The sequence below is a fragment of the Salvelinus alpinus genome, chromosome 5, assembly GCF_045679555.1.
Source record: "Salvelinus alpinus chromosome 5, SLU_Salpinus.1, whole genome shotgun sequence".
Classification (NCBI taxonomy): domain Eukaryota; kingdom Metazoa; phylum Chordata; class Actinopteri; order Salmoniformes; family Salmonidae; genus Salvelinus; species Salvelinus alpinus.
Genome location: NC_092090.1, coordinates 94,238,576 through 94,259,663, shown reverse-complemented (window position 1 = coordinate 94,259,663; position 21,088 = coordinate 94,238,576). Strand labels below are relative to the sequence as shown.

At 43.7% G+C, this 21,088-nt stretch overlaps 1 protein-coding gene across 13 annotated transcripts in view; it reads left to right on the top strand.

Annotated features, from left to right (window-relative positions):
* pdlim5a (PDZ and LIM domain 5a) overlaps positions 1–21,088 on the top strand; it is a 126,547-nt gene that overhangs the window by 9,973 nt on the left and 95,486 nt on the right. For 12 of the 13 annotated variants that reach the window (XM_071404238.1, XM_071404237.1, XM_071404236.1 and 9 more), the window contains exons 1-2: positions 5,328–5,462; positions 6,043–6,210. In XM_071404238.1, coding sequence (XP_071260339.1) covers positions 6,112–6,210 — 99 coding nt within the window. In that variant the 5' untranslated portion in view covers positions 5,328–5,462; positions 6,043–6,111. Of the gene's footprint in view, positions 1–5,327; positions 5,463–6,042; positions 6,211–21,088 lie in introns of those variants that run through there. The other variant, XM_071404229.1, reaches the window with a different exon arrangement.

The following is a 21,088-nucleotide window of genomic DNA, read 5'->3' as shown; positions in this document are numbered from 1 at the left end:
TGGAGTGGCGTGGCGTGTGTTTGTGTGTTTGAGTGTGTGTGTGTGTGTGTGTGTGTGTGCATGTGTACGGTGTGTGTGTGTTGGGGGGAGGCAGGGACAAAGGTAAGATCATTAGGGAGTAGAGAGGTGAGCATATGGGGCCTGAAATAGACACTGAGCCTGAACAAAGGAAATTTGAATGGCACCGAGTCTGAGGGTTGTGACTGCAGTGCGTACACTCTCATTGTTTCTGGAGTTATTATGACTGACTATCCCCATCTGGGCCTCAGATCCCCTTGGCCCCTCTGGTTCAGGTTCTACCCTGTCTCTATTGTAGTCCCTGTTTCAGGTTCTATCCTGTCTCTATTGTAGTCCCTGTTTCAGGTTCTACCCTGTCTCTATTGTAGTCCCTGTTTCAGGTTCTACCCTGTCTCTATTGTAGTCCTTGTTTCAGGTTTTATCCTGTCTCTATTGTAGTCCCTGTTTCAGGGTCTGTCCTGTCTCTATTGTAGTCCCTGTTTCAGGGTCTACCCTGTCTCTATTGTAGTCCCTGTTTCAGGTTTTACCCTGTCTCTATTGTAGTCCCTGTTTCAGGTTTTATCCTCTCTCTATTGTAGTCCCTGTTTCAGGTTCTATCCTGTCTCTATTGTAGTCCCTGTTTCAGGTTCTATCCTGTCTCTATTGTAATCCCTGTTTCAGGTTCTATCCTGTCTCTATTGTAGTCCCTGTTTCAGGTTCTACCCTGTCTCTATTGTAGTCCCTGTTTCAGGTTCTACCCTCTCTATTGTTGTCCCTGTTTCAGGTTCTATCCTGTCTCTATTGTAGTCCCTGTTTCAGGTTCTACCCTCTCTCTATTGTAGTCCCTGTTTCAGGTTTTATCCTCTCTCTATTGTAGTCACGTTTTCAGGTTCTATCCTCTCTCTATTGTAGTCCCTGTTTCAGGTTGTACCCTGTCTCTATTGTAGTCCCTGTTTCAGGTTCTATCCTCTCTCTATTGTAGTCCCTGTTTCAGGTTCTTTCCTCTCTCTATTGTAGTCCCTGTTTCAGGTTCTATCCTGTCTCTATTGTAGTCCCTGTTTCAGGTTCTACCCTCTCTCTATTGTAGTCCCTGTTTCAGGTTTTATCCTCTCTCTATTGTAGTCACGTTTTCAGGTTCTATCCTCTCTCTATTGTAGTCCCTGTTTCAGGTTGTACCCTGTCTCTATTGTAGTCCCTGTTTCAGGTTCTATCCTCTCTCTATTGTAGTCCCTGTTTCAGGTTCTTTCCTCTCTCTATTGTGGTCCCTGTTTCAGGTTCTATCCTGTCTCTATTGTAGTCCCTGTTTCAGGTTCTACCCTGTCTCTATTGTTGTCCCTGTTTCAGGTTCTATCCTGTCTCTATTGTAGTCCCTGTTTCAGGTTTTATCCTGTCTCTATTGTAGTCCCTGTTTCAGGTTCTACCCTGTCTCTATTGTAGTCACTGTTTCAGGATTTATTATATCTATATTGTAGTCCCTGTTTCAGGTTCTACCCTGTCTCTATTGTAGTCCCTGTTTCAGGTTCTATCCTATCTCTATTGTAGTCCCGGTTTCAGGTTCTACCCTGTCTCTATTGTAGTCCCTGTTTCAGGTTCTATCCTGTCTCTATTGTAGTCCCTGTTTTAGGTTTTATCCTGTCTCTATTGTAGTCCCTGTTTCAGGTTTTATCCTGTCTATATTGTAGTCCCTGTTTCAGGTTCTATCCTGTCTCTATTGTAGTCCCGGTTTCAGGTTCTATCCTATCTCTATTGTAGTCCCTGTTTCAGGTTCTATCCTGTCTCTATTGTAGTCCCTGTTTCAGGTTTTATCCTCTCTCTATTGTAGTCCCGGTTTCAGGTTCTATCCTGTCTCTATTGTAGTCCCTGTTTCAGGTTCTATTCTGTCTCTATTGTAGTCACTGTTTCAGGTTCTATCCTGTCTCCATTGTAGTCACTGTTTCAGGTTCTATCCTGTCTCTATTGTAGTCCCTGTTTCAGGTTCTACCCTGTCTCTATTGTTGTCCCTGTTTCAGGTTCTATCCTGTCTCTATTGTAGTCCCTGTCTCAGGTTTTATCCTGTCTCTATTGTAGTCCCTGTTTCAGGTTCTACCCTGTCTCTATTGTAGTCACTGTTTCAGGATTTATTATATCTATATTGTAGTCCCTGTTTCAGGTTCTACCCTGTCTCTATTGTAGTCCCTGTTTCAGGTTCTATCCTATCTCTATTGTAGTCCCTGTTTCAGGTTCTACCCTGTCTCTATTGTAGTCCCTGTTTCAGGTTTTATCCTCTCTCTATTGTAGTCCCGGTTTCAGGTTCTATCCTGTTTCTATTGTAGTCCCTGTTTCAGGTTTTATCCTGTCTATATTGTAGTCCCTGTTTCAGGTTCTATCCTGTCTCTATTGTAGTCCCGGTTTCAGGTTCTATCCTATCTCTATTGTAGTCTCTGTTTCAGGTTCTATCCTGTCTCTATTGTAGTCCCTGTTTCAGGTTCTATCCTCTCTCTATTGTAGTGCCAGTTTCAGGTTCTACCATGTCTCTATTGTAGTCCCTGTTTCAGGTTATATCCTCTCTCTATTGTAGACTTCGTATTATATTGACACAAGTCCTGCTGAGACTGAGGCTGTCCTAACAGTGTTTGTAACATGGACACTGTGTTTGTAACATGGACACTGTGTTTGTAACATGGACACTGTGTTTGTAACATGGACACTGTGTTTGTAACATGGACACTGTGTTTGTAACATGGACACTGTGTTTGTAACATGGACACTGTGTTTGTAACATGGACACTGTGTTTGTAACATGGACACTGTGTTTGCAACATGGACACAGTGTTTGTAACATGGACACTGTGTTTGCAACATGGACACTGTGTTTGTAACATGGACACTGTGTTTGTAACATGGACACTGTGTTTGTAACATGGACACTGTGTTTGTAACATGGATACACTGTGTTTGTAACATGGACACTGTGTTTGCAACATGGACACTGTGTTTGTAACATGGACACTGTGTTTGTAACACCTCCATTCTTTGGAACTTCCTCTTCCTCTGCACGCAGGCTTCCCTGTGACCTCTGGCGACCTTTGGTGACCTGTGACCTCACAGCACGGGGCTGCAGCTGGTCAGTGGGCTGGCTTCCCTCCCCGGGGCTGCTCCTGTTACACCTGGCAGGCCTCCTGTCTCCCTGTCCGTCTGTCTCTCTGTCTGTCGGTCTATTTGTCCGTCCTTCTGAGAGACTAACCGAGACCGTCCCCTCTGTGTGTTTCGCCTCACTCTCTTTGCATCATTCAGCGGCTTTATTCAGTGGAAGTTGACATAACAGAGCAATAGGTCATGCATTAATGCCTCAGCCTGTCACATAAGGTCATGTTAGGTCACGTAAGGTCATGCGTTAATGCCTCAACTTGTCACATAAGGTCATGTAAGGTCATGTAAGGTCATGTAAAGGTCACGTAAGGTCATGCGTTAATGCCTCAGCCTGTCACATAAGGTCATGTAAGGTCACGTAAGGTCATGCGTTAATGCCTCAACTTGTCACATAAGGTCATGTAAGGTCATGTAAGGTCATGTAAAGGTCACGTAAGGTCATGCGTTAATGCCTCAGCCTGTCACATAAGGTCATGTAAGGTCACGTAAGGTCATGCGTTAATGCCTCAACTTGTCACATAAGGTCATGTAAGGTCATGTAGGGTCATGTAAAGGTCACGTAAGGTCATGCGTTAATGCCTCAGCCTGTCACATAAGGTCATGTAAGGTCACGTAAGGTCATGCATTATTTTCTCTCTCTGCTTTAAAATGAAAAACCCCATTGATTAGGGCACAATTACAGTATAAATGTAAACACCATCATGAAAAATAACAATAACCATCATAACCGTTTAAAATATATTTTTACTGTATGTACACTACATGGCCAATAGTATGTGGACACTCATTCAAATTAGTGGATTCGGCTAATTCAGCCACACCCGTTACTGACAGGTGTATAAAATCGAGCACACAGCCATGTAATCTCCATAGACAAACATTTTCAGTAGAATGGGCTGTACTGAAGAGCTCAAAGACTTTCAACGTGGCATCGTCGCAGTATGCCACCTTTCCAACAAGTCAGTTTGTCAAATGTCTGCCCTGCTAGAGCTGCCCCAGTCAACTGTAAGTGCTGTTATTGTGAAGTGGGAACATTTAGGTGCAACAACGGCTCAGCTGAAAGGTGGTAGTCCACACAAGTCCTTTTCTGAGATAACATGGACTCTGTGTGCAAAGCTGTATTCAAGGCAAAAGGTGGCTACTTTGAAGAATCTAAAATATAACAAACATTTTGATTTGTTTAACACTTTTCTGGTTACTACATGATTCCATATGTGTTATGTCATAGTTTTGAAGTCTTCACTATTATTCTACAGTGTAGAAAATAGTAAAAATAAAGAAAAACCCTTGAATGAGTAGGTGTGTCCAAACTTTTGACTGGTACTGTATATATTTTGTTTGCTATTCGAACGGTTATTACGGAGACCGAGGTCATTTGGCTGGCCAATTACCTTCATTTAAAATTCAACGAATGTCACAGGCCTAATTTTGAATGAAGGCCCATTAAAGACAGCTATTAGTGGCTGGGTGAACACACTGAGAGCTATGACCTGGCTGTGGAACATAGACTGAGTGCCACTATATCAGTCTCCTGCTAAAAAACAAGTCAATATTGGCCTGGAATAGAACTGAATGGAGAGGAGAGGGCTTTTCCCCTCCCCTTTACCACCTCTCCTTTACCCCCTCCCTTCCCCTTTACTCCCTCCCCTTTACCCACTCCCCTTCACTCCCTCTCCTTTCCCCCCTCCCCTCCCCTTTACTCCCTCCCCTCCCCTTTACCCCCCCCCCCCTTCCCCTTTACTCCCTCCCCTTTACTCCCTCCCTCCCCTCCCCTTTACCCCTCCCCCCCTTTATCCCCTCTCTCCACTTTACCCTTCCCCTCCTCTTTACCCCCTCCCCTCCCCTTTATTCCCTACCCTTTACCCCCTCCCCTCCCCTTTACTCCCCCCCTTTACCCCCTCTCTCCCCTTTACCCCTCCCTACCCCTTTACTCCTCCCTTCCCTTTTACTCTCTCCCCTTTACCCCCTCCCCTCCCCTTTACCCCCTCCCCTCCCCTTTACTCTCTCCCCTTTACTCTCTCCCCTTTACCCCTCCCCTCCCCTTGACCACCTCCCCTCCCCTTTGCCCTCCCCTTTACCACCTCCCCTCCCCTTTACTCTCTCCCTTTTACCCCCTCCCCTTTACCCCTCCCCTCCCCTTTACTCCCTCCCCTTTACCCCTCCTCTTTACCCCCTCCCTTCCTTCACTAGTCCAGTATAAAGGGCCATTACACCGCTGTGTGGCTCAGTGTTTTGCCGGTAAGGGATTTGTCGAGGCGAACTGGTCTGTGTGCTGCGTTGTCCACCTACCTGCATAGCAGTTACATCTCTGATACGACTGCCTACCTACTCTAGAGGTAGGGTTTCACATATTCTAAAACACTTGGGCTGGTTTCCCAGACACATATTATGCCAAGTCCTGGATTATAAAGCGACTCTCCATTGAGAAAGCCTTTTACTTCATGACTAGGCTTAATCTGCGTCTGGGAAACAAGCGCTTAGAGTAGCATTTTTGTTTAAACATCTTCTAGTTGTGTCCTTCAGTTGTCCTTCAGTTGCTTCTTAAAATAGTTTTCCACACAGTGATACATTGTATTATTTTGGGAATCCTGTGGGCTGGGATTTGAAGGCTCTTGTTTGACAATGTTATGAGTTTTATTTTAAGAAACATATTTCGCTCCCTTGTTTTATTTATGTACTAAGAAGTACAGCGTATTCTCTCTGCATTTAATATTTAATCATATTTAAACATAGCATCTGAACTCCAGATTTCTATCTCCGATTTATGTATGTATTAAGTAAATGTTCACCTATATTGTTTTTGAATGTAAGATATGGTGTTCAGGTTGATTTCAATCATAACAGACTTTTATGGATTGTCCGTCTTGCTTCAAAATGGTGTAATAAACACAATCTCTTTCCCTTATCACATCCCAGATCTTGAAAGCCAGAGTTACGGTGTTAACATACCAGTGGAAATCCTTCCTTCCCAGTGTTTCTAGAACCATGAGCAGTAACTACAGTGTGTCCCTGCTTGGCCCGGCCCCATGGGGCTTCAGGCTGCAGGGGGGGAAAGACTTCAACATGCCACTCACCATCTCCAGGGTGAGTACACACACACACACACACACACACACACACACACACACACACACACACACACACACACACACACACACACACACACACACACACACACACACACACACACACACACACACACACACACACACACACACACACACACACACACACACACACACACAACCCCCCTCCGTCTCCTCTTGCTTGACACCCTCTCAATATTCCCTGAAATGTCCTCTGGTTGGAGCAAGCATTGGGCCCTACCTTTTAATCTTAACCCCCCCCCCCCCAATCCCTTTCTACCAGCCCACTTCACAAACCTCCTCTCAGCTCTAGATTGGCTACCATCCCTATGAAGCCATCTGGCTGTTGACGGATGTAAAAGATGATGTGCTTTCCTTAGCTCTCCCAGTGACACTGGCATACTGTCCAAACAGGCAACACACTGAGGGCAGTAGTAGCCTAATTGGTAGGTTCTTTGGCTATACAAGGTTTGGGTGCATTGGTAAAATGAATGCCCAGCTAACAAATGTCGGTTCCCAGAATGTTCCTGGAACCTTTTTTTTTGGTGTGGGAACGTTCTGTGCTAGCTAGGTACAGTGCTAGTAGTACAACAAGACCTGCTTATAGGGGCAATATGCAATTGGTAGATCTTTTTTTTTTAACTTTTAAATAAATCATATACCTATTGATTCTTAAAGAAATTCACTTTTGAATGCCTCATGAGGTTATTTAAACTGTCGTTCCCCATTAGCACCCAAAATGTATGGGCCAGTCTTTTACCTAGACCACTGGTTCTCAATCCTGGTCCTGGGGACCCAAAGGGGTGCACATTTTTGTTTTTTCCCTAACACTACACACCTGATTCAAATCATCAAAGCATTTTGATGAGTTAATAATTTGAATCAGCTGTGTAGTGTTAGGGCAAAAACAAAAATGTGCCCCCCTTTGTGTCCCCAGGACCAGGTTTGAGAACCAGTGTCCTAGACTATTGGTCAGGTGAGTTGCAACCCCCCACAAAGGTGAATCCAAACCAAATCTGGCACCACACTTATCCATTGATAACAACTGAAGCCATACACTGTTTATGCGCCCGACCTACTGTATACAATGGTAGGCCTACACATGTATGGGCCACAGGAGGTTGGTGGCACCTTCATTGGGGAGGACGGGCTAGTGGTAAAATTGAACCAGAATTTAACTAGGCAAGTCAGTTAAGAACAAATTCTTATTTACAATGACGGCCTACCCCGGCCAAACCCTGACGACGCTGTGCCAATTGTGCACCACCCTATGAGACTCCCAATCACCGGCCGGATGTGATATTTCCTGGATTCGAACCAGGGACTGTAGTGACACTGATTGCAGCACTCGAGAGCCCAATGGCTGGAGCGGATAGAGTTGAATTGTATCAAACACATGAAGCCATTCCATTTGCTCCTTTCCAGCCATTATTATGAGCCGTCCTCCCCTCAGCAGCCTCCACTGGACTATGGGCAATATGTTGTCTAATGCTATGTTGGTAATGCACGCCTCCCACGCTATAGAAATGAGTGGCGGAGAGAAGAGGGGCAGGGTGAATAAGAACTGGTGAGAGGTGGAGAGCCCCGCTGTAATGCCAGTCTATGACCAAACACTCTAATTGAACTCAGTTTCCCTCTGTTACATCTCTTGTGAGACATTACTCATACTCCATAAACACTATTGTTTTCATTTGGTACAAACCACACGAGAGACCGAGCCATTCAATTCCATTTAAAGACTGTGGATGGAGCCTCTGACCACTGAAGAGCGGCAAGGACCTATCAAATTTTCACGAAGAGAGGCCAAAGGACAACGGGCTCCTCCCAAACGGTACCCTATTCCCTATTTAGTGCACTACTTTTGACTAGAGCCCTATCCCTATGGACCCTGGTCATACATATAGGGAATAGGGTGCCGTTTGAGATGCAGTCCATACAGTAACAGATATGGATACTTCCCGATATAACTACAGTCGAGGTTCTGGGAAAAAGCCATGGGCCAAAAGCCATTAGAAGCCCCAGTGGTGATGCCGGAGCATTGACGAGGACAGCCATTGTTTCGAGATCTCCATACGTCAATGATTCTTGTTTTGCCGTGCCTTAATGAAATAACACTTGTCTTGTTTTCTGACCTCATTGTCTATGACTTAACAACCCCCCCCCCCTCCCTCTCTCTGAAGTGTCCACAGTTTCACAATAGTATTTTAGTAACACTTAAAATGCTTAATAATTTGTAACAAGGATGTACAGCGCCTTCAGAAAGTATTCATACCCCTTGACTAATAGCACATTTTGTTGTGTTACAGCCTGTATTCAAAATGGATTAACTAGATTTTTTTTTATTTTCCATCTACACACAATACCCCATAATGACATCACAATACCCCATAATGACATCACAATACCCCATAATGACAAAGTGAAAATTAATTTAAAAAATTGAGACATGAAATTCAGAATACTGAGGCTGTATACTCTGAGGCTGTATAATGTTTTATTATTAGGCTAAAAATATGTTATTTCTCTATATATAGCATATTTTCGGCTGACTTAAATATGTTAATTCCTCCAGATCATTTTGAGATGAAAACGAATAAGACATATATTAAGGATAACATATATTAAGTAGAGTAGAACGCCTTTGAGGACTCGAACTCTGCTCTTGACAGGGAATGATGTAGCACAGCTGGGGTGAGGACGCAGACGGAGAGAAGCCTGGCTAAACCTGCTGTGTTAGATTTGTAAATGTCCCTCCAAATACTGCGATGGCCACAGTCTCAACTGTGAAGCCTGTGGGGAGCATCATTCATTCGTCACTCTGCCAGACCAACAGCTCTAAAAAAAAAAGCCCTATATTGATGGTGTTGCTTTTGGGGTGTCAATAAAATGTTACAGCTGTGATGTGAAAGAAAGCCACAGGAAGAGAACTGAAGTGGACATTTTGGCTACTGGAGCCTTTTTAAAGACACTTGTTTACTGTTCAGTCTTTCTCAACTGTGTGCCAGCTAAGAGGGGGGGAGTTGTCTCTAGACACTGATCTGGAGTAAGCTTTTAATTTCCCACACTAATGGTTTCGGTTAGTATTAGGGGAGGGGAAGCTGATCCTAGATCTGTATTTAGGGGAATTTGGATTGACAGGCCCTACCCTCTTTAGTATTTATATTAATCCAACATGTTTGAGGCCACAAAGACACACAAATCAGTCTTTAACAGAGGGTCCTGCCTGTTGTGTTTTACTATCGTATTAACGTTAATATTGAACCTGTTTGTGACATTGTGAACCTTTGCATGGTCGGTCTCAAGGTGTCTGTATGCACATAAGATGAAAATTGAGAACGTAAAGAGACTAATTCTGTTTAGACGAGGTGCTTAACCCTTAACCCCCACACATTGACTCTGTACCAGTACCCCCTGTATAATAGCCTCGTTATTGTTATTTTATAGTGTTACTTTATATATACATTTTTACTTTAATTTATGCTCTTTCTTGAACAACATTGTTGGTTAAGGGCTTGTAAGTAAGCATTTCATGGTAAGGTCTACACTTGTTGTATTCGGAGCATGTGACAAATAAAGTTGGATTTTATCTAAATCCTTTAAATGTATTTTATAGTGCACTATTTCTATTTTTGACCAGAGGCCTATGGGCCCTAGTCAAAAGTAGTGCACTATATAGTGAATAGGGTGCTGATACAGACAATAACTTTTACTGATGGAGGCAGGATGATGACAAGCAGCAATTCCCAAACTGCAAAAATCACTAAAGCTGGAGACTCTTACCTCCCTCACTAGCTTTAAGAACCAGCTGTCAGAGCAGCTCACAGATCACTGCACCTGTACATAGCCCATCTGTAAATAGCCCATCCAATCTACTTCATCCCCAAACTGTATTTATTTATTTATTTATCTTGCTTCTTTGCACCCCAGTATCTCTACTTGCACATTCATCTTCTGCACATTCCACCATCCCAGTGTTTAATTGCTATATTGTAATTACTTCGCCACCATGGCCTATTTATTGCCTTATCTCCCTTATCCTACCTCATTTGCACATGCTGTATATAGACTTTTTCTACTGTATTATTGATTGTATGTTTGTTTATTCCAAGTGTAACTCTGTATTGTTGTATGTGTCGAACTGCTTTGCTTTATTTTGGCCAGCTCGCAGTTGCAAATGTGAACTTGTTCTCAACTAGCCTACTTAAATAAAGGTGAAATAAAAAATAAATACAAAAATCCCCTGTTTTAGCCATCTCACATGGTGGTACAGGAACCATGCAGAGGAGCTAATCTACTCAGGCAACAGTACTCAAGGTGTCATAGAAATCCCTCATCACTCTCAGCAGGTATCAAGTTATAGATTATGTATTTTTCCCCTGCTGTTTCTGGGGAGGCTCGAAGTGACAGTCTCACACTCAAGTGCCTCTGTGCAGTCCCAAAAGGCACTGCTTTTCTTTGTCTTTCACACTCAGACAATGTTGTCATTCGGTTTCTCCGTCATTCTGTGAACACTGGGTTGTTATGACTATTTTAGGTTGGCGTCATTTAGTTTTGCAATGTTATACCACGGACTTGTGAATAAATGGGTTCCTTGCTTTCTTTAGGTCTCTGACACCATTATGCTGCTACTGCAAAGTCTCTGTGTCTGCATGTCTGTTAGCAAAGCCTTCATTCTCTGTGTCTGCATGTCTGTTAGCAAAGCCTTCATTCTCTGTGTCTGCATGTCTGTTAGCAAAGCCTTCATTCTCTGTGTCTGTATGTCTGTTAGCAAAGCCTACATTCTCTGTGTCTGCATGTCTGTTAGCAAAGCCTTCATTCTCTGTGTCTGCATGTCTGTTAGCAAAGCCTTCATTCTCTGTGTCTGCATGTCTGTTAGCAAAGCCTTCATTCTCTGTGTCTGCATGTCTGTTAGCAAAGCCTTCATTCTCTGTGTCTGCATGTCTGTTAGCAAAGCCCTACTTGACATGCTGACATGCTGTTTCATGTGGTTACCCAGGTCTTAGCGTATAGAGATATGAAGATCCTACTCAATTATTTTTTTCATTTCTTTTTCAAAATCTGTGAAATGCTTTACCTGCCTTGTCTTGGCTTTCTACGCTTAACAAAAGCAGCTGAGATTAGCTCACCGGTTATGGTTGAATTGGAAGCCTTACTTGGAGAAACCATGGCTCTGAACACTGGGCCAGAGTTTATATCTGGTTTGCAAGACATTACGTTATATAAAGTGTTCCGCGGCTTTCCGTGGCTTTGGCAAAGCCTGCAGTGAAGTATCTATGGGAACATAGTTCTCGCTGTGTCTCTTTATTAAGTGCATGTCAGGTCCAATTATAAGACAATGCAACACAGCTGTAGAGAAAAAAAGCGCGTTATTTTCAGATGCATTGTATTGAATGAGTCAGTCGTCAGGTAAAGCAGCTTGTTGCAGGAATGTTCAATCAATGAAAACGGTCTTTGGCTTGTATCAGATTTTAAAACACTCAAAACACAATATAGATTCTTACTGACGGATTACTCACATCTATATAAAGAGTCTTGAGGCCGTGTTTTAATATCAAATTCTTTCCCTCTTTTTTCCCTTTATAACCTTTTATACGCTTGAATGCATTTGGTTTAAATAGACTCAATCAAATACATTAGAAGGAAAAGCCTACTCCCTAATGGTATAACATCTATGTTTATGGTACAATCACTGGAAACGAGAGAGGCAGATATGGGATATGTTCATATTCCTGAATGGGAGGAAAGTGATTTCAGTTGGTTTATACTGTACCTTAGAAAGTATTCGCACCCCTTGACTTAATCCACATTTTGTTGTGTTACAGCCTGAATTCAAAATGGATTAAATCGATTTTTTCCCTCACACAATCTACACACAATACCCATAATGACAAAGTGAAAATATATTTTTTTAAATGTTTGCAAATTTATTGAAAATGAAATACAGAAATATCTCATTTACATACACTACATCACCAAAAGTATGTGGACACCTATTCGTCGAACATCTCATTCCAAAATCCTGGGTAATAATATGAAGTTGGTCCCTCCTTTGCTGTTATAACAGCCTCCACTCTTCTGGGAATGATTTCCACTAGATGTTTGAACATTGCTGCGGGGACTTGCTTTCATTCAGCCACAAGAGCATTAATGAGGTCGGGCACTGATGTTGGGCGATTAGGCCTGGCTCGAAATCGGTGTTCCAGTTCATCCCAAAGGTGTTTAATGGGGTTGAGGTCAGGGCTCTATGCAGGCCAGTCAAGTTCTTCCACACCGATCTCGTCAAACCATTTCTGTAAGGACCTCGCTTTGTGCACAGGGGCATTGTCATGCAGAAAGAGGAAAGGGCCTTCCCCAAACGGTTGTCACAAAGATTTGTTCATTGGACTGCCAGATGGTGAGGCGTGGTTCATCACTCCAGAGAACTCGTTTTCACTGCTCCAGAGACAAATGGCGGCGAGCTTTCCACCACTCCAGCCAACGCTTGGCTGCTCGTTCATGAAAACCAATTTCATTAAGCTCCCGGCGAACAGTTCTTGTGCTGACGTTGCTTCCAGAGGCAGTTTTGAACTCGGTAGTGAGTGTTGCAATCGAGGACAGGCGATTTGGTGGTCCCATTCTGTGAGCTTGTGTGGCCTACCACTTCGCAGCTGAGCCGTTTTTGCTCCTAGACGTTTCCACTTCACAATAACAATGGGAAGGAAGGGGATTGCTGCCATTTTATGGACTCATAACCAACTGTGCTAATTTTTTTTTTTTTTCACATCGTTATAACTCATTTTGTACATTATGTACAAAATGAGTTATAACGATGTGAAAAAAAATATAATGTCTTATGACCGGAAAAAACTTCTGGATATCAGAACAGCGATTACTCACCTCGAACTGGAAGAAGATTTTTTCTTGAATGAGTCCAACGTGAAGGATATACTGCTTTGTCAAGGTCCAAATCCCCATCATCAGCGTGAAAAAGACGGAGAAAAAGGAAGAGGAGGGCGGGGTGCCTTGTAAGAATTCTTTGACGAGTAGGTCAACCACCACTACTCTCTGTATAATTGGCCAACGTGCAATCATTGGAAAACAACTGGACGATCTGCGATTAAGACTATCCTCCCAACGGGATGTTAAAAACTGTAATATCTTATGTTTCCCCGAGACGTGGCTGAACTACGACACAGAAAATATAGAGCTGGCTGGCTTCTCTGTGCATCGGCAAGACAGAGCAGCTACGTCTGGTAAGACGAGGGGCGGGGGTGTGTGTCTATTTGTTAATAACTGCTGGTGCGCTATATCTAATATGCTCGCTTCGAGGCAAGGAAAACTGATGCATGCATGAGAGCACCAGCTGTTCCAGACGACTGTGTGATCACACTCTCCGTAGCCGATGTGAGCAAGACCTTTAAACAGGTCAACATTCACAAAGCCGCGAGGCCAGACGGATTACCAGGACATGTACTCAAAGCATGACATTTTCAACCTATCCCTGACCGAGTCTGTAATACCTACATGTTTCAAACAGACCTCCATAGTCCCTGTGCCAAAGAAAGCGATAATAACCTGCCTAAATGATTACCGCCCCGTAGCACTCACGTCGGTAGCCACTAAGTACTTTGAAAGGCTGGTCATGGCTCACATCAACACCATCATGCCAACAGATCAACAGATTATGCAATCTCTATTACACTCTACACTGCTCTTTCCCACCTGGACAAAAGAAACACCTATGTGAGAATGCTGTTCATTGACTACAGATCAGCGTTAAACACCATAGTGCCCTCAAAGCTCATCACTAAGCTAAGGACCCTGGGACTAAATACCTCCCTCTGCAACTGGATCCTAGACTTCCTGACGGGCCGCTCCCAGGTGGAAAAGGGTAAGCAACAACACATCTGCCACGCTGATCCTCAACACTGAGGCCCCTCAGCAGTGCGTGCTTAGTCCCCTCCTGTACTCCTTGTTCGCCCATGACTGTGTGGCCAAGAACGACTCCAACACCATCATTAAGTTTGCTGATGACACAACAGTGGTATGCCTGATCACCGACAACAATGAGACAGCTTATAGAGAGGAGGTCAGAGACCAGACAGTGTGGCGCCAGAACAACAACCTCTCCCTCAGTGTGAGCAAGACAAAGGAGCTGATCGTGGACTATAGGAATAGGAGGGCCGAACAGGCCCACATTAACATCGACAGGGCTGAAGTGGAGCAGGTCGAGAGTTTCAAGTTACTTGGTGACCACATCATCAACCAACTATTATGGTCCAAACACACCAAGACAGTTGTGAAGAGGGCACGACATCACCCTTTCCCCCTCAGGAGACTGAAAAGATTTGGCAGATCCTCAAAAAGTTCTACAGCTGCACCATCGAGAGCATCCTGACCTGTTGAATCAACACCTGGTATGGCAACTGCTCGGCATCTGACCGTAAGGAGCTACAGAGGGTAGTGCGTACAGCCCAGTACATCACTGGGGCCAAGATTTCTGACATCTAGGACCTACAGTTGAAGTCAGACGTTTACATACACCTTAGCCAAATACATTTATCCTCAGTTTTTCACAATTCCTGACATTTAATCCAAGTAAATATTCCCTGTCTTAGGTCAGTTAAGATCACCACTTTATTTTAAGAATGTGAAATGTCAGAATAATAGTAGAGAGAATTATTTATTTAAGCTTTTATTTCTTTCATCACATTCCCAGTGGGTCAGAAGTTTACATGCACTTAGTTATTTTGTTTGGGGGGGGGATACAATAATTATTGAGGTGAAAAATGTGTACTGTGGATACCAGTATACAGCCTTGCAGGCCCAGGGTTAAAAACATTAATATTACATAGTATTGTATTGTATTACACCCTCTAAACTTTTTCCACGGATCCCTTGGCCACAATTTGTTCAATCTGTTGTCATTACTTTATTCATTCAACAAATTAAATGTAAAAAAGTGAGGTACTGCAGACTCCATGCAGTACCTCACTTTGAGAACCCCTGCCCTAAAAATCCACCCACTCAAGTGCCGCACCCCTCCTAGGGATGGCATGGAAGAGCACCAGTAAGCCAGTGACTCAGCCTGTGGTAGGGTTACAGGTTACAGGGGCTGAGTAATATCTGACATGTAATATCTAACCATGTCACAGCAGTACACACAATACACACAATACACACAATACAAACAATACACACAAATCTAAAATGATGGCAGTGGTGATTGTAGGGGCTTCTATAGTGGCACAGTGCTATTGCCCTAAATTATCTCTGTGTTGTCGACTTGCACATAGGCCAGCTAACAGTTAGATACGCGCTCCGGGGTTTCCCCTAGGTACAGATCTAGGATCAGCTACTCCTCCACCATTCCTAACCTTAAACAATAGTGGGAAAAATACACAACTAACCCAAGATCAGCGTCTAGGGGCAACCGAGATAATCACCAGGAGGACCCAGCTAGAACAGGAATTGGCCTTGGGGATTTGACCATGGTATAATTTGAGGCCATCTAAATTGATTTTGCCTAACAGAATGATGTTATATAAAAAGCATCATAGTATATAGGAAGGTAACAAGATGGCGCCAACAGACACAGTCTCCCTGTTTCTAGCTCCTAGCTAAACTTTGGTTTGATAATAGTATAATGTCAAATACTATGGTGATGATGATCGTTCATAGTTTGTCTTTAGTTAGAGGAAATGTGTTGAGTTCTCTCAGGTCCCAGGGGATGTGGATTGAATGTAGGTCCTAACAGCCCTAATCTAGAAACAAGGGCCTGTATGCATAAAGGATGGTAGGAGGAAAATGACATAATTCAGAGATTGTTTGTAGATTTTTTTTCATTCAGAAGTAATTCTAATCATTAAGTTTTATGCCTATGGGCCAAGGTGTTTAACTGCTTTTAAACAAATACAAATAAAAAGTCACTGGCAGTTATGCACACGCCATTGATGTAAATAAGAACGACAACAACAGAATCCAATCCACACAACTTTTGTTAGTGCTTTCTGTTAGTATTATCAGAGAAGGTACTAACAGTAGCAGCCCATTTCAGTCTTGATGAGACCTACAGTACAGCCAGGCAGATTAAACCCTCATAGAGCAGGTTTGATCCGGTCATAGAGACATGAACATGAGCCAGCCTATCATAATGCAATACAGGTGGAGCCTGGGCTACATACCAACTTTTATTATGGTTTAACTACATCCATTTTGTATCTTTGGATGAGGGGTAGTGCCTTATTTGTCGCGCACTTGTAAAACGTCCCAGATGGCACACTACTTTTGACCAGGGCCCATGGCACAACACTGGGAATAGGGTGCTATTTTGGGATGTGGCCAATGTTTGAGCTGCTCCTTTATTTCGACGTTAGGTTGTAGCTCTGTCATCCATGCTGATTCTCATTTACCTCTCACAGTGCAGTATTTTAATGAAACCTTAATTTGGTAATTTTATGATGTGCCATTGATGGCTCCATGCGTGGTGCTGCTTGAGGTAAGCTTCCCTCTGTCTCGGCGGCATGTTTGTTGCTGTGTTTCTGTTTCTGGGTTGCTATGGACTTGAAGCTTTAACTGCTGTTTTGCAGATTTTGGGCATATTTGATTATTTTTTACTCTTGTTAAAAAACATTTTTTTAAGGGTTTATAAATGATAACATGATTTGATTGCAGGCAGTGATGTAGTGGTAAAATAGGGTAAATACTGATCACCGGTCGTGGTGAAAAAAATAACGCTCCTTATACTTTCAATGCATTTATTCAGCAAAGGGTGGGTAAACTGTCACACACACACACAAAAAAAAGGGTCATCTGTGTTTACTATTCCTTAGCTTTACTTACTAAAGTGCGATGGGGAATATCTGCTTGTCTACTCCTTCATCTCATTTGGTTTCAACCCCCCAACCCCCCTCTCTTCCTATCTCTATTGGTCATCTATCTATTGTACATATGAGATCAACTGATCCCAGGTCACATTCTCCAGATGTATTTATGTGAATACAAAACAGTGGTGAAGTGTTAGCGGATGTCCTGCTGTTCCCAGGACTGGGTTGGTGTGTGGGCTTCTCTGGGGGGAACGTCTGGCACATGGTCTCCTGGATAGTGTTAGTTATTTAGGGGGACTGTTTACTGTTTCCTCCATGGAACCCTGCCAGAGGCCCAGCAGAGGCCTTGGAGCACTGACTGGAGCATTACTTTTGACCAGATCCCTGTGGGCCCTCGTCAAAAGTAGTGCACAATGTAGGGAACAGGGTGGTATTTGGGCGTTGATCTGTATTCATGGAGGCCGAGGGAAGCCAGGCTTCCCCAAAAAAACAGACCAATATTATTATTTTTTTTAAACACACAATTATTTATCTTTCGTCTTTCTGTGTTCTATTTTCCTTCATTTCGCAAGAGGCTGAATGTATCTCACAGGAGAAAACATCCGAGCGAGCGAAACAGCGCCCCTCTGTCTCTGTACTATATGTGTAGGCCATCTATCTGATGCTGTCTGTAGCGTTGAAAAACTTTAATTATTGCATCTCGTTGTGTTGTTGTCCTCCGGTGGCCAGCTAGCTAAAATGGTCCCTTTCCTAAAGTAGCCATGGATGATGATGGACTTGTGGTTGTACTTAATTCTCTGTACTGGCCAATGATTATGACGGTGATTCGGATCCAACCATTAATTCATACATTGTTGTGCCCCTGACCTGAGAGGATGGAAGTTCAACATGTAGCTAGATGTAGAAGGTTAATGTTAACTAGCTAATGTTGCTCATGAATGGAAGTTAGGCTAGCGATCAAGCATTTTAGCCAGGTAGCATAGGACAATAAAAAATAACTGCTTGTACTGTATGACAGAGTGATAGACCTTTTAGGCAACGTGAAAGAGAGGAGGATGGCATTGACGTCTCTCTACAAGTAACAGGGTGTGTCAACATGTTGTTCTACTAGCACGAACACACACACACACACACACACACACACACACACACACACACACACACACACACACACACACACACACACACACACACACACACACACACACACACACATACACACAGAAATCAGAACCATGGAGAGCCACATCACTTATTTTGATTGGACTAAATCGTTTTTGGTATCTTTTAGTTGTCACTGTATTGGACTAAGCGTAGGAGATTTGATGATGTTGAGATGTTGAAGTTGAAATGGTTCTGGAATAGTGGAGGCAGCTCCTGTTTTCTTTGAGTTGTGTGGTAACTCTCCGTGGTTCTAAATCAATAGTTGTTTAGTGGTCCGAAAATGTCAGAAACATTACCTTGCTTGACCATGCTGCAGGTCATGTAACTGTCTGTCACTGTACATGCAATATACTTTGTAGGCTTCACTGGTCAGAGGCTGTGATAAAACTAAGGTGTGGTTGAATTTAGGCCTGTATTATGGTCGCTAGGCGTATTAATTAACCATGTTATAGATCAAACAACGGATTTTACCCACGCATCGCTACTGCATATGGGACACAGATAGAGCCTTCTGGTGTCTCTATAATCTGTCCTAGCCTGGTAACGGATCTATTTGTGTTGGCAAGACACATATTGAGGTTTAGTAGATCTAGTGCCAAACGTTTTCAACATTTGATCACTCGGGTTTTAAACAGACCCACAACACTTTAATCTGGATGTTTGGAGAGAAGAATCAGCCCACCACCATCTCTCTAAAGTAGACCAGGAATCTATCTTATTCTCCCAATCGTTCTCTCTCTTTTCCCATGCTCCTTAGTACTACAGTCTTAGAAAAAAAGGTGCTCTCTAGAACCAAAAAGTATTCTTCGGCTGTCCACATAATATAACCATTTGAAGAACCCCTTTTGGTTCCAGGTAGAACCCTTTAAGGTGGTTCCATGTAGAGGCCTTTCTACAGAGGGTTCTACACGGAACCCAAAGGGGTTCTGCATGGAACCAAAACGAGTATGACCTGGAACCAAAATAAAAGGGTTCTCCTAAGGGGACAGCCGAAGAACCCTTTAGGAACCCTTTTTTCCAGAGTGTTTTGACAGTAGGAGCTTTCTTGGAGTGTCAAGTTTGAGTCTGACTTAGGTCTTACAAACTCCACTGACCCTGGTTGAGCTGGCTTCCTTTCTCAGGCCACTGAATGAGGTGAGGTGAGGTGCTGTACGTGTGGCTCCATTGTACCGCGTCTTCCTGCTCCCAAGGAGACACTCAATTATATCATTGTGTTTAATTGACCTCAGTTTTAATGGCTGATCCACACATGATTTTGAATACACAACCCCGCACACACAGATGCACACGTGCACGAACACTCACGCACGAATGCATACACAAACGTACGCACGCATAAGCATTCAATGCCTGTGCACACACACACCACACATACATACACACGCACACAAACACACGAAACACACACATGCACACACACACACAGCATGTTTTACTAACTCCCCCAAAATTATACATTAAACATTTTCCCTAACCCCTAAACCTAACCATAACCCTAATTCTAACCATAACCCTAATTCTAACCCTAATTCTAACCCTAACCTAGCGCAAAATAGCCTTTTCCCTCACTAGGATAGTAATACAAGCACACACACACAGACGCACACACATTCACTCACACACACACACATCCTTATGTAAGCAGTTTGACAATTAGATTAGCACTTTTGGGCCTTGTTTTTCCTCTGATTGGCTGTGTTTACTGTGGCTAATAGTGTCATAAAAACAACCAGAGAACCACATGGAGACAATTAGCAATGAGATCTGTTCAGAGTGGAACACAGACAGACACACTACTCCAGAACTATGTGCTCGCCTATCGTTCTTACATGACCATACTGCACATAAAGTATGCACTCACACACACACACACACACACACACACACACACACACACACACACACACACACACACACACACACACACACACACACACACACACACACACACACACACACACACACACACACACAGCCTCTCTCTGCATATTGTTGCAGTTACTACAATTACGTATGGTTTACTCCATGTGTGTGTGTGTGTGTGTGTGTGTGTGTGTGTGTGTGTGTGTGTGTGTGTGTGTGTGTGTGTGTGTGTGTGTGTGTGTGTGTGTGTGTGTGTGTGTGTGTGTGTGTGTGTGTGTGTGTGTGTGTGAGAGGTCATATAAAGGACCATTGTCAGAAGAAGAAACCCTAGGGGAGGGGAGGGGAGAAGAGAAGAGAAGAGAAGAGAAGAGGAGAGGAGAGGAGAGGAGAGGAGAGGAGAGGGAGGTAGGGAGGAGAGGAGAGGAGAGGAGAGGAGAGGAGAGGAGAGGAGAGGAGAGGAGAGGAGAGGAGAGGAGAGGAGAGGAGAGGAGAGGAGAGGAGAGGAGAGGAGAGGAGAGGAGAGAGAGGGAGAGGCGAGGAGAGGGGAGAAGAGAAGAGAGGGAGGGAAAGGAGAAGAAAGGGAAGGGGAGAGGAGAGGAGAGGAGAGGAGAGGAGGGGAGAGGAGGGGAGGGGATGGGTGATAATAAGAGGGGAATCGATGGATTTGGTGTCTCGTCCTAAACAATCGTTCTTCAAGGGCCCCAAGCAGTTAGAAAAGAGTCAGAGACCCTTAAAGACCCCCCCCCCCCCCCCCACACCAACACACATCCAGTACCCATGCTCTGCCTGCCCCCTTGTACTCCCCTATGTGCAGACCAAAGGGTGGTGCTTTTGACTGTGTATATGGAGTGATGAGTGATGTTGCGTGTGATGCCCTAATATGACTATAAAAGGCAGGAGCCACAGAGCTTTGTTCTAATCCTGGTGGTGAAGCCCTTCATTATTACTTTCTGTCCAGCTGCTAGTTCCTTAACGCAGTGCCTCACTGAGCATTAGCCCTGCCCCGCACCAGGCAGGATTAGAGAAGACTCTCGTACTGTACAG